Source organism: Peromyscus californicus, unplaced genomic scaffold, assembly GCF_007827085.1.
Source record: "Peromyscus californicus insignis strain IS unplaced genomic scaffold, ASM782708v3 Scaffold_14__1_contigs__length_90479793_seg_2, whole genome shotgun sequence".
In the NCBI taxonomy this organism is placed as follows: Eukaryota; Metazoa; Chordata; class Mammalia; order Rodentia; family Cricetidae; genus Peromyscus; species Peromyscus californicus.
In genome coordinates, this window is record NW_026294436.1 from 61,606,420 (window position 1) to 61,620,602 (window position 14,183).

At 41.0% G+C, this 14,183-nt stretch overlaps 1 protein-coding gene across 8 annotated transcripts in view; it reads left to right on the forward strand.

The window, feature by feature from the left end:
* The window catches only part of Sdccag8 (SHH signaling and ciliogenesis regulator SDCCAG8), a 201,267-nt gene that overhangs the window by 55,672 nt on the left and 131,412 nt on the right, over positions 1–14,183 (forward strand). For all 8 annotated transcript variants that reach the window (XR_008218004.1, XM_052737749.1, XM_052737743.1 and 5 more), the window contains one exon: positions 1,126–1,242. Coding sequence is in view for 7 of the 8 variants with exons in the window: in XM_052737749.1 (XP_052593709.1) it covers positions 1,126–1,242 (117 nt within the window). In the remaining variant the exon portion in view is untranslated. The remainder of the gene's footprint in view (positions 1–1,125; positions 1,243–14,183) is intronic.

The window sequence follows — 14,183 nt, forward strand, 5'->3', positions numbered from 1 at the left end:
GTTACTTCATTTGAATGTATGTTTTTCTTATATAGAAGGCCACAGTTATAATTATAGAGCATGCTTAAAGCCAATATATGACTTTTATCAGAAGTTATTTTGCAGTGTTTAAGTCATATTGTGTATAATTGATGCTGTCTGTAATGTTTACAGTAAATTCTGGTATTGTACACCTAAATATCAATAATATAGCTTATTAGCAAAGAAAAATCTTTATAATTTTCCTTAAAAACTTAACTGATGAAGTCTTTAAAGAAATATTTCATAGCTAGAGGCAGTGGTGGCATTTGCCTTTAATCCCAGCACTCAGAAAGCAGAGGCAGGTGGATCTCTGAGTTCAAGACCAGCTTTGTCTACAGAGCAAGTTTCAGGACAGCCAGGGCTACATTTTATAATATAGAGAGAATGTTTGACCATATGTGTGAATAATAACATACTTTAACTGTTCTAATTACTAATTTTAGTATAATTTTAGATGGTAGTGCCTTTTGCTGGTATTTATTTAAAACTTTTTGGTTTTTTGTTTATTTGTTTGTTTGTTTGTTTTTCAAGACTGGGTTTCTTTGTGTAACAGCTCTGGCTGTCCTGAGACCAGGCTGGCCTCAAACAGAGATCCACCTGCCTCTGCCTCCCAAGTGCTGGGATTAAAGGTGTGCGCTGTCATGCCCAACTATTTGAAACTATTTTATATGAAATAATCTTGAAAATTTACTTCAATTTCTTAGTTATGCATTTCATTATTTTATTGGTTTTGATTGTTTGAGAAAGAGAACTCTGTGTGTGTGTGTGTGTTCACGTGTGCCCTCACTATGGCACTCGGAAGTCAGAAGACAATTTGAAGGGAAGGAGCAGGCTCTCTCCTTCCACATGGCATCCTGGGATTGGGCTGCGGTAATCAAGCATCATTACCTGCTGGTCCTTCTGACTTAACATTTTCTTGTTGCAATTGGGAATGTTAACCTTAGTAATTCCTTGTATTGCGTTCAAGTCTTAAACTGTATTCAATACTCTTAAAGAAGTCTTGCTGTACTTTATCTGTGTGTCCTCTAGGGGGCACCAAAAGATCTAATTGTCGGCATTGCTCTGCTGATTCCAGAGGCTATTGATCTGTTTTTACGCTAACAGGTGTGTGGAGAAATGCGCTTTCAGTTGAATAAAACGAAAATGGAGAAGGATGAAGCAGAAAAGGAGCACAGAGAATACAAAGCAAAATCTCAAAAGGATCTTGAAATTAAAGATCAGGTAAGAAAAGACATAAGCACAGCTATTAAGATATTAGTAACATGTTTTCTGAAGTTAGTGTGGTTTTATCCCTAAGCTATGTGTTTCTCTGGTATTGTTTCTAACTAATGTAAGGACCCAGTTCATACTATTAAAAGAATTTCATTTATAGTTGCCTGACATGAAGTGGTGAGAATACAACTGCTTGCATATGAAATTCCAATTTGACAGTTCATAAATATACATTTGGATATGTATCTATTACTTAGAAAAGTTTAAAAAATGTTCTAATGCACAGTTTGAACCTAAAATATACGTACATAAAGTTCTTGAAAGATGCCAACTTGCATCCAATTTTAAATGAAAAACTTTAAAATTTGTAAGATGAGATGAGTTGATATGTAAATATGTCAATCAAATTGATTGTTGGCAGAATGGAACCAGTTTTAACTAAGATAGCCATGAATACGTTTGCTCAGGAAGCCTAAATACAGCGAAATTAGAAATGTTAGGGAAAATGCTACTTGCTTCAATTTCAATTTTGAGCAGATGTTTTCTGTTAGAACTCTGTTGAGAGTGTATAGATACTGGAGTTTTAATTGACTGTGAAGAAGGCTTCTAAAGAGAAAGTTATGGCAGATTGACCCCTGACGCTCTATTTTTATGTTACAGGTCACTGAAGGTTTGCATTCCTTATAGCCAAGAAAGGCAGTGTATTCTATTAAAATAATAAGACTGAGGTATCAGTATCAATAATTAGAGATAGCCTTACAATTTAGAAGTAAGTTGCTCCAGATAATTTTACAACATATTTCTAATCAAGGCTTTCTATCATATTTTCGACATATTTTCCTTTTCACCCCGTCAGCTGTGATGACAAAGGACACAAAGGCAACTGGGAAAGTATTAAATAAGAAAGTGAGCATGAAGTTTGTGCAAAAAAAAAGTCACACCGTGCCTGGAGCCCTTAGGACTAAATTGAAACTCAGACAACTAGAATAAAGTAGTTTTTATACCACTAGATGCAGACGTTATGATGTGTTCTACATCTTAGGTCTAATGTTAATGTGTACATTCTTCATTCATCCAGTTGGGGGCGTACCTGATAGTGGAATGGAAAGTTCTTTCCATCAAGGAATGAAAGCCTGGGACTTTCCTTTCTGATGTCCTACAGGCTTTTACAGTTATGATGGCATACCCTGTAACATTAGTCAGTATCTTTTGAACTATTATACAGAACTCTAGAAAAAAACTCTAGGTGTTTTTGACTAATAGAACACAGAAGCAAAGAGTTTTGGAATGATTTAAAATTATATTATCATGTTTTAGTGATTTAAAAAAAAACCCTATGCTAACAAGAGGAGGATATCACTTGGAAATGAGTAACCTAGTTTAAAAGCATTTGTATTGTCTTGTTTTTTTTCGTTTTTTTTTTTTTTTTTTAGCTCACTAACTTCTTTTAAATGTACAAAGGCCAAAGTTGTAAGGAATGATTTTCCTTTTTCACTGTTTCCTGATGTCTGAAATATTAAGTTTCCCTGATGATCCTTAGTGATGCAGTGTAGATGGAGATGTGCCTTTGGGGAGGGCACAGTCGTTGGGAGTAAGCCTGTGGAGGGGCAGGAGACCTGTACTTGGTACCGTTTTTTCCCGGGACAGACTGTGAGGAGATCGTGTAGGTACTCTCTGTAACAGTTTCCGAAAGCGGTAGCTTCTCATTCCCTGGGTGATTTGGAGCAGCAGAGCAGCGATTGTTCTTTGGTCTTTCAGCCATGACCTGACCTTCTGTCTCTAAGACCGGAGAGCTATTTAGCTTGGCCACCATCTGCACCCAGGAGAGAAATTTACATTTAGCTTTGAAAAGCTGGCCATGGAGAGCATCTATCTGAAATACCTACAATGATATAAAGCATATTTAGTTTTAAAGCCTGATATATCACACAGTCATCGGAACCAGAAGCCTGTCTGTCTCTTGGTCTGCAAACAGGTGTTCCCCATAATATAGTCATTTTATTCATATTTTAGCTAATCTGGCCACTTGATGGGTTTTGAAAGTAGGTGGGAAACTGTGAGATTGGAATGTGGTGAGAACAAGAGCCTCTTTGATGTATACAAAACAGGGCAAATGGTTGACCACCAAAATGATTTTCCTCGTGACCTGAGCCTTGACTCTGGCGTAATTAGAAAGAAAGGTTAGAAGAGGAACAATGGCCGTCTCTTCCGCCCACTTTCTTCTTTCTTTTTATATTGTGTTAGGACCCATGGGTGAATTATCCTTCCCATCAACTCCTTTGTATCGCTCCAGCTTAGAGAACTGCTGTCAGTCTCGTGGGATGCTTCTGCACAAGAAAAACAAAAGGCATTCGGTGTGGAGATTGGGGGTTTGTGCCTTAATTTTTTTTTTTTTTTGTAAATATCAGATACACACACACAGCATCATGAGACTTTAAAAGCCTGTGAAACAAAGGGCATATTATAAGCAATCTGTGCCCTTCTAGTCCTTACGTTCATCATTGTGTCACTGCTGTTCCATAGAGTTCACAATTTTTCTCTTAACTTCACCCTCGTTGTCGTGTTTTTTCATCTTACCAATATCAATTTCCTCTTTCTCATTGTCTTCCTCTACCTCATCTCCTTTTGCAGAAATACTTAAAACAGATATCAGACATTATATTTATTATTTTACCTACAAATACTTTATTGTATTTCCATGAAGGAAAATTTCATATTATTATATTATCACACTGAGCAATATTAACAATAATTAGTAGCAAGTGTCACTCAGGCAAGGTTCACATTTCCTTATCTCAAAAATGTCTTGTAGTTGGTTTGTTCCAAATGCAAGGCAGATGTGTCTTTGTTTATTCAAATGCTAAGGTCCTTCCCTCATGAATCGGAGGTGAAAGGAACATTTAGTAAGAAACTCAACTGTCTTTATTATCTGTTAAATTTCCCATGGAAGGCTTTGCTTGTGCTCCATACTTCTAAAACATCTGGTTGCCCTCTACAGAGCTACGCCTTCATCCTCTGCCACACTATTGGAGCACGTAACCACCATGCGGCACTGATTTTCATCGCATTCAAGAAGGAGGCCAGAGACTCTGAAATGCAAGCTACATCATTTCAGAGTCCTGTATTTAAGATTTAGGAATTTTCAGGAGACCCTGGCATTGTTAGGTTAGCTGATCGGAAATGAAAGATACATTTGGGAATTTTCTTTGTCAATTTTGAATTTAATAGTTGAGTCTCAAAGATGTGCCTGTATAGCTCCTAACCTTTATCAGGGCCAGTGCAAGTAAGAATACAGGGCTTTTTGTTCAGAAGAGAGAAGCATGATGTTAAAGGTACTACAGTAAGAAGCTTTCTTTTCTTTTTTCTTTTCTCTTTATTCTTCAGTCTCTTGCACACCTCCTCCTCCTCTTTCTCCTCTGCTTCCTGCTCCCCATCATGGTATTTTAAATTTGTTATTTAATTTGGAACTATATTTAGCATAAGAATTAACAGAGTGGGTGTAGGTCCTCATATGTACCTGATAACTGAGGGTGCATATATACTCCATCAACTTCCAAATTTTCTTTGTTTATATGTGTGTGCATGTAAGTGTGTGTGTGTGTGTGTGTGTGTGTGTGTGTGTGTGTGTGTGTGTGTTTCTTCATGTGTATGCACATTCATGTGAAAGCCAGAGTATAACCTCAGATGTCATCCTTGGGAATGCCATCAACCTCCTTTGAGACAGGGTCACTGGTCTGAAGTTCACCAGTGAGTGCTAGATTGGCTCTCCAGCAAGCTCTCGGGCTCATCCTGTCTCTGGTCACTAGTGGGGGGATTACAAATGCCTTCCATGTCCTCCTCTTCCTCCCATATAGAACTCCAGTAGAAAGACATGAGTCCCATCTCAGAATAGAGGTAAACTGTGGCCCAGTCATCCCAGTTGACTCTGACCATTGTTGCTGAAGCTTTAGTCCAGATGGGGAGATGGTCCAAGAAACCAGAGCAGTTGAGGAAACTGTTTATTGGTAACCTGAGCTTTGAAACCACAGACAATAGCTTCAGAGAACCTTTGAGAAATGGGACACTTTTTCGGACTCTGTGGTGATGTGAGACCCTCAATAGAACAGTCAGTTGGCTTTGGTTTTATGACTGGCTCTTGTATTGAAGAAGTTGGAGAAGCAATTGTATCCTAGACTACACAAGGTTGATGGGCATGTGGTGGAACTAGAGAGAGCCATTTCTAGAGAGGAGTCTGTAAAGCCTGGTGCCCATTTAATAAAGAAGACATTTTTGTTGGTAGTATTAAAGAAAATACAGAAGAATACAATCCGAGAGACTACTTTGAAAAGTATGGGCGATTGAAACCATCCAAGTTCCGGGAGTCAAGCAGAGTGGGAAAAAGGGGATTAGCTTTGGTAAATTTTGGTGATCATGAGCTACCAACTGTCGATGGGCATAATTGTGACATGAAAAAGGCTGTTTCTAAACAAAAGATGCAGTCCACTGACCTCAGGTCAGGGAGGTGGGATGACAGCTTTATGGAGGACAGTTGAGATGTGGTAGAGGCAATATTGGTTTTGGTGGAAGGGGAGGCTATGGTGGCAGAGGTAGTTACCGAGGTTGATTTAATGCATTTAGAGGTGATGGTGACAGCTATGGTAGTGGTCCTGGTTATAGTAATAGAGGAGATTATGGTGATGGCAGACCAGGATATGGAAACCAAGGTGGTGGATGCAGTAGTGGAGGAGGAGGATATGATGGCTACTATGATGAAGGAGGAAATCATGGTGGAGATAACTGTGATGGCAGGAAGTACAAAGGTTTTGAAAATTATAGTGAACAACAGCAATCAAATTAGGGATCCGTGAAGGTGGGCAGTGTTGGTAGAGGCCACTCAGGCAATCCCTATGGTGATATCAGGCTGTGGATCTGGTGGAGGAAGTGGTGGATCTGGTAGCAGAAGGTTTAGCAAACAGCAGAAAAGGGCTCCAGTTCTTAGAGAAAGAAGAAGTTGTCAGGGGAGCAACAGGTTACTCTGTGCCGGTCGTCCCAGTGTATTAGAGGAGCTGTAAAAATCAGCTACCGAAGGAACGACGGTGCTCTGTGATCGGAAACGTCATTGCAGCTTAAACAGGAACCCCTTCTTGCTCGGGACTATCATAACACAGTTTGCAAAACATGCAGTTGTTTATTAATGCAGTGTAGTGTCAATTAGATATGCATTCCTGAGGTCTTTTATCTGTTGTAGCTTTGTCTTTTTTTTTTTTTCCTTGTTACATCAAGCATATTGCCTTGCAAATTGCTGTAGTGGTACTAGGAATAAAAAATTAAGGAATTTTAAACTTTAAAACAAAACAAATGCTCATCAAGCCTGGCCTTTTTCTGGGTTCTGAGTATTCAGTTCAGGTCCCCTCATACATGGTGAGTGCTTTCCTCACTGACCCATCTCCCTGAGCATCTCAGGTTTGTTTATTTTCCCAAGCACTGTGCCTGGAGTCAGTCTCCTTTATTCTAAAGGGGGCAGGTAGGTGGCCCACAAGGACTATAGCCTCCACTTAGACCTGGGATACCTGTCCTTGCTCCTGATCCAGGAGCAAAAGGCTCTATCTACACTGAAGCCTAGGGCATAGATGGCCACTTCTATGTCCTTCCTGATATGTGCATGTGTATATACACATCCCAGCAGCCCAAGTTCACATCTAGGCTCCTGCTAGGGACAGAGGCAGCTACAGACCACAAGCGTCTGCCACTTAGAGGACCTGGTTCCACCCTGGGGGGATCCCAGCAGTAGTTAGGTTGGGACAAGACAGAAACTGGAGGGGAACACCTTTCAGAGAACTCTTCCAGGGCTGCAGGGACAGGGGAAAGACCACATGGGTGAACTGGTGTGCCATTGGTCCATCAGACTGTGGACATACTGCAAATCGTCAAATAAAAGTCATTCAAAATTGCAAAACATTGATCGTGGGGCCATAAGTTGCAAGTGCCAGGCCCTCCTTTTTTGTTTTTAGTTTTGTGAGACAATGTCTTACCATGTAGCCCAGGCTAGTCTGGAATTTGCTATGTTACGTAGTCCAGGCTGTTCTCAACTCCAGATCTCACCCAGCTGCAAGGACTTTTTAAACAGTGCTGTGAGACTGCATTGAGAACATGCCACGAACTGCCACACCTCTGCAGAGTAGGGGTTTGCAGTGATGGTGTATGACTCTTGTTCACCTGATGCCACCTGTACTCCTTGTATCAGAAAGGAGTTAGCCAACTGAGACTCCTGCTAGGTCTGCTCACTGCCTGTTTTTACTAGCGACATTTTATGAAAACACAGGAACATTACTCATGGATTGCTTTTGCTTCTTCCCTGATACAAGAGCAGAGCTGAGTGGGGCTCAGTGTTAAGATCCTGTGCTGCTCCTGCAGAGACCTGTGTTAATTTCCCAGCACCCAAGTGGCAGCTCACAACCTCCTATAACTCCAGCTTAGGGTGTTCAACACCCCTGACCTCTACTGGAACCTACAGTTACATAGTTAAAAATAATAAAAATAAATCTTTTGGGGGAAAAAAAGGCAGAGCTGAGAGGGTGTGGCAGAGACCTTATAGCCCACAAAACCCAAATATAATTATTATCTAACCTTTATAGGAAGAGTTTGCTAGCCCTCCTCTGGGGGGAGGGTTCTTCTGCATTACTAGAATGCCTTACCGGAGAATGTTAGCCTTGGATTATAACTTACTGGTTTTAGACTATTTTACAGGACAATGCGTATGCCATCTGTCTGCTCTCTCAATCATCCAATAAATAGCATTACCAGGTGAGAACATGGCTGTCCGTGTCCACATTTTAGTCCACATTAGTGACACATAGCTTAATAAGGGCATGTGGCTTAGATGAAAGTATAAATACAGCGTTATTATTTCTTTACAGTTTAATTTATAGGTTAGTATACATTTTATTTTTCAGAAATAAGAAAGCAGATATAGCTTTTCTTAGCTGTACTACATGTGGTAGAACTTGGGAGTGATATTTACCACTAAGTAGGAAGCATTTAATGTTGCAAGTACCTTTGTGTAGTAATTAAAGAAAATACTGAAGAGTATAGTCACATACACAAAATAAAAACAGAAAATTTTGCTTGGAAAAATTAGAGCGGGGGCGGGGGGGGGGGGGAGGCTTTAAAAGTTGCTCATGTCTGTCCCAGTATGAGTCAGCATTTTAGAACTGAAACAATGCATGGGGTGTGTCAACACAGGAATTAGTTTTTAAAATCAGTTTATTAGGTGTTTGGAGGAAATCTGTCTGTTTGGTACAGCTTTGCAAAGAGACCAGGGCAACCCTGCAGCTCTGAAAGGTTGGTCGGAGAACTGCACCTTATTGTGGAGAAGAGCCCGAAATCCCGAGTCAGCATCTTCAGGGTTTGGACTGATTCTTTCTGACGATCTGATCTCAATGTTTAATGTGGAAAGTCGGGACCACAGTTGAAGTAAGACTTTCCTGACACTAAGAATGGAGTAGACTGTTAGAACGGGCCATGGAACGAGCCTCCCCGAAATAGTTTTATTTTCTTTTTTATAGTAACAGTATAATGTACCTCAAGACCTAGATTATCGGCTCTGGAGTCCACTGTCTAATTCTGGGAACATCCTAGCAATAGACCATCGTATCTGTTGGAAGTGGGTAACAGCAGTGTTAGTCTTTTCCACTTGTGACTTTAGCACCTACAGATTAGAGTAAATCTCATGCAGCTCTGATCTCTCTGAAGCTATACACTCTCTTCAGCAGCCTGAGATAATGGGTGAAGTCTGAGAGCTAGACTTCAGAGACTTAGTCAGCTACCACCTGCCATCGCACTTCCCTCTCCACAGTGCCTGGGAGGGGGCCACATGGGCATGGCTTCGGCGCGTGCAGTCACGCGGTCTTGGTGATGACAGCGCTGCTTGCCTGTCTTCTTCACGCTCTCTCAATGCTGCGGTCTTCTACATGCCCATCCCTTCTCCTCTGTCACACAACAGCTCCTGGGGGCATGGCTCACCCAGACCAGCTTACTAGACACTAGAGGGAAATTACTGCAAGCCCAGATCCTGCCCTTGGGGAGTTTATATTCTAGCCGAGGAGTCAGAATACACATTTGAACATGCCGTAAGAATACTTGCAAAGCACCATATCGACAAGTGCAAATTAATGTAGTGTGAACTTCACGCTGGCTGCAGCCCACGAGGGAGAATCTGGTTCCACGTGTGCGATGTAATAAAGCTTCCCTAAGTATGCCCTCAAGCGTTGTTCAGCATACTTAGAGAAATTTGTGCTCCTATCACAGCCTAACTGAGATTTCTGAGAAAATTCTTCAACCTAGCGTCTGTCTAATAAAGCACCGTCTTTTGTTCTTATCTTGGGTGATACTCCAGTGGAAAATAGAATTCACTGGATTATGCAGATAATTTAACATGTCTCCACTTAATAAAGGTCTCAATTTATTGAGCTTATTTTTCTAAAGCACTATGCCAAATAAGCTTTCCGTTTAAGGCAGCATTGTGTTGGTAAAATCACAAAATTAGTCTTAAAAAAGGAAATCTGCTTTTGCTTTGTCTTCACGAGTCAGTGTGGGGAATAGTGGGTCAAGGCCCTCTGGTCTGCAGTGCTTAGCTGAGTGCTAATGCTTTCCCAGTTGTTCTGGGAGACAGGATATGTGTACCTCAGACTAAACACAGAAGCATACATATATATTCATATGTATGCTCATATGATTGGGTTTTACTTGTTATTTAACTTTCCAGAAAAGGTGATCATTCTCTTTACCATAGTTATTTTTAAAGAACGTGTGATAAATAGAAACAGTATTGGTATCAATTGAAAGTATTGCTCTAAGGCTATCTAAGAGATAAAAGCATAAATAGAGAACAAAACATGACCATTGAGAAGTAATTCACCTTATGAAGTGTTTGTCAGTGAACTTCTTCTTCTGGATGGGAATTTAAGACTGTAAACTGAATTCTGCACACTTACTGTAACTTGAAGTGTTGACTTACCAGGCTAGCCTGCTGGGCTCTCACAGTGTCTACGTACCTGCCAAGCCTGCGAGTCTGCTTGCTATCAGGTGGCAGCAGTTATTTCAATGTGTCCCTGCAGGCCAGCAAGCTGACAGGCATTAGACATAGGACAGCTACACCATGCTTTAATGGCTCAGAAATATTAGCACCAATATCCAGCATGAGTGTTACTAATTAATACCTGTGTATACATTTAAAACAGTATTTACTGTACAAACCCAGGCACATTGATGGAATCCAGTGGCTCTATCATATAATGGAGCAAATTGGTTTTTTGTTTTAACCTTCTGCTTTTTTTTTCATATACAGCTATGATATTGTGTGTTGAAAACACAGCCTGGGTATAATCTTGTTTTCTCTCTTTCCAGTTAACATATCTTAAGCATTTTTTGGTGTCACTTCTTATTTTTTACACTAATCTCCTTAATATGGACATTTACATGAATTTTTAAAGGAAGATGATAGGTTAGATCTTGAAGAAAACAAAACATTGACAGATTTACAACCCCGTTGCCTTAGACTTCACTTGCTGCCCTAATCCAACAGCCATATGTTTTGTGCATTGTGTTGGCCTATAATGAATTTCTGTCAAAAGGGAGAAGGTAAGGTAGCTATGCAAATACATTTCTTATGTCAGTAACAGCAATCGACAAAAGGACCTGGGGATTTGGAAGAGGGGATGATGGCATCCTTGCAAGGTGGTCAGGATGTTGCCCAGCACAGATGGGAGACAAAGGCATTTGGCTAGAAGGCCCAACATGGCAGCTTGAGCAAAGGAGTGCGAAAGGAGACACAGTCAAAGAAGATATATGTCTCCTGACTCCTCTCATTGTTTGACATATCCCCAGCACCGTCTTATAGCTGTCTGCCTGTGGAGCTGGACATCTGCAGCGTGCTGATCTCAGCTTAACTGTCTGCTTACACTGAGCGCCCTATAGTCAAGTCCTGGTAGAGTGTTACATCGTGGAAGTGTTTGTTTGTAGTCATTTTGAGTTTCTTTTGTATAATTTTCTGCCATACCGCATTCTACAGTGGTATGGAGAAGGAACACAGGACTTCATCCATGCTAGACAAGTGCTCTCTCACTGAACTCCATCGACCAGCCTCTCCCCTTCTTAGAGACTGATTCTCACTGTGTCACTGGGGCTGGTCTCAAACTCCTAGGCTTAAGTGATCCTCCTCCCACGGCCTCCAGAGTAATGCAGACTACAGGCGTTTTCTACCATGTCTACCAGAAAATTTAAAATTTCCAACATTCCAATTAGTTTCCTAGAAATTAATAATTGGGTTATCCTGATATGTGGAGAATTACCAGTGACTTATGATGAAGGATGAAGCACAGGTTAAGCAGGGTTTACCCGTGTACCATGAATCCAAAGACAACATTTTTTTCTGGTGCTGGGTGTTGAAGCCTCATGCATGTTATTATACCACTGAGCCGCATAGTTGCCTCAAAACTCCTGGCTTTGGCAAGGGGCAAACATCCCAGTGATACGGGATTGTTTTTGTCCATATGAATTGAGACACTTGGATAAATAAAGCAAATTTTTCTCTCTAGTTCAAAATTTCTATATTTACAGAACATATCCTCTCCCCCTTTTAATTTTGAATTAAGTATTAATAAAATAAATAGAAGCTATATGGAGTCTCAATTATCAGTCCACCTTTTCCAGTCATTCACTCTCATTTTATGAAAATGACACTTGTGTTGAGATTATAAGGATGAAGTTTTATTCTCAGCCTCCTTAGATCAGATTCTTTTTATTGTGATTAATAAGGAAACAAAGGTCTAGCCTTTTCACAGTTGAATTTAGTTACAAAGCAGCCATCACTTAATTCTCTGTAAGTATTAAACTCCCAACATTAGTTAAGGCTACACCTAAGCACCAGCAGACTATAAAGGTGGAACTTGGGGCTCTGGCAGCTTCCGCAAAACAGGAGATTCAACCTCCTCAGCCAGAGTTTCCCAGGGGTGTGAGCTCATGATAAGGGGATGTATCTGCAGACGCCTGTTTACAGCTGATGACCTTCTTTTTGGCACCTTCAAAATGTGTCCACAGGATGAAGGATGGCTGTACTGGAAACAGGTGACCTAGAATATAAGCATGTTAAGTATGTTTGAATGATCAAAATGGAAACAAAACATATTTCAGGTCCTCTGAATATTTCTCTCACCTTCCCGGGGTTTATTGCAATTTAGGGCTGTTGAAGGTATGTAGTGATTCAAACCATTAAGGGTCTGTAGGATAAGAGTCAGAATATTTCATCCGACAGGAACACTCCACTATGTCAGTCAGCTCCCCTTGACTATAACATCTGTAATAATCAGCGTATAGACACAGAGTTTTGCTTGGCTTATACTTTTGAGATTTCGGTCTACTACCAGTTGACCCTCTTCTTGTATAGGTTTGTAGTGAGGCCTGCACTGTGGTGGGAGTGTGTGACAGAAAAACAGCCCACCCTGTGTTGGGAAGGAGTAAAGGAGAAGGGGGAGATACTGAGGCCTCCCAGCCCCTTCAGGGCCATGTCCCCATGACCTGAAGATCTCCCACGGGGCCCCACCTGTTTAAAGTCCCAGCACTTTCAGGTAATGGTAGGCTGGGGTCCATGCCTGTGACACGTGGTGCTTTGGCATCATGATGGTAACACATTAATGACTAGGAAATATTTCAAGATAACATGTTCTGAATGTATTGTTGGGATGGTTGCCTAATTGCATATACTAAAAACAATTTGTAAACTTTAAATGGGTGGAGTCTAAGTACTGTATTAAGTTGTTATTTTAGAAAATTATTTTACCATAAAAGTCATAGGTTAGTCTAGTTTGGAGGGAAAATGAGTGGGTAGCGAAGGCCAGTCCACAAAAGATACGAGGCAAAGGTACCATGAACTACTGTCTGGATGGCAAAGGGGGGTGTAGCCAGAGGGCAGAAGTCAGCCTCAGAACAGTGAACCCCTGTGAGAACTGGCTGTGATGCGCTTCAAGGCCGCCTCTGTGTTGCTCTCCCTTGTTCTGTAGTACTCAGCCTAGTTATCCCTTGTTTGAAAGGATGCACGGGTGATAGCAGAAATGAGCTAAAGAATGACCTTTAAATAATCCCCCACAGTTCTAGCTGTGTCACGTAAAAAGTTAAAAGAGCTTTTACATAATTGTATTTGCTTGAAATGTTTGATGTTTTGATCTACCCATTCTCACGTGTATATAAGGAAGGGCAGCAGGTGGTGGCTTTTTTGTGTTGTTGTTTATTTGAGACAAGGTCTTCCTCTACGCAGAGCCTCGGTGGCCAGGCATCAGCTTCCCTGCATGCTTTTCCTTTCCTCTCTGCTTTGTCTCTTCTGCTTTTCCTCCCGCTCTGGTTTCTACTCAGCAGTCTCTGTTCTCTCCCAGTGCCCTGTTTCCTTCCTTCTTTGCATTCATAAATCTTGGTGTTAGTTATTTATTTTAAAGATCTGTCTCCTCCACTGGAATGTACATTGAGGACAGAGGCCCTTGCAGATCCCCATCACTGTTACATTCCTGGGGTCCAGTGCCTAGCATGCAGACTCAGGGAAGGGTTAGATGAAGGATCAGAGCCAAGAATTCAGGCCCCCAAAGCAGTCTGCCTGATGTGAAATTCTCATTTACTGTGTGCTACCTGGTGAGCCTAGGCAGTCCTCAGTTTAGTTCTCTATAAAATGAGAATAGATACAACTCCTGCTCTTCATAGTTATGTAAAGTTAGAGGCAATCCCTGTTGACCCACGCAGATAAATGCATGCCATACAGTTGCTCAATAAATATTAGTCATTTACTGTGCTTACTAATGTTATGTTTTTGTTCATATCGTCTGCCCTCATCACTCTCCTATGTTCCATTTTTCATTCCTTTCTAGAGTCATGGTCATAAGGGAACATGACATGACTTGACCAGCACATGTAATGGGTTGTCATCCATT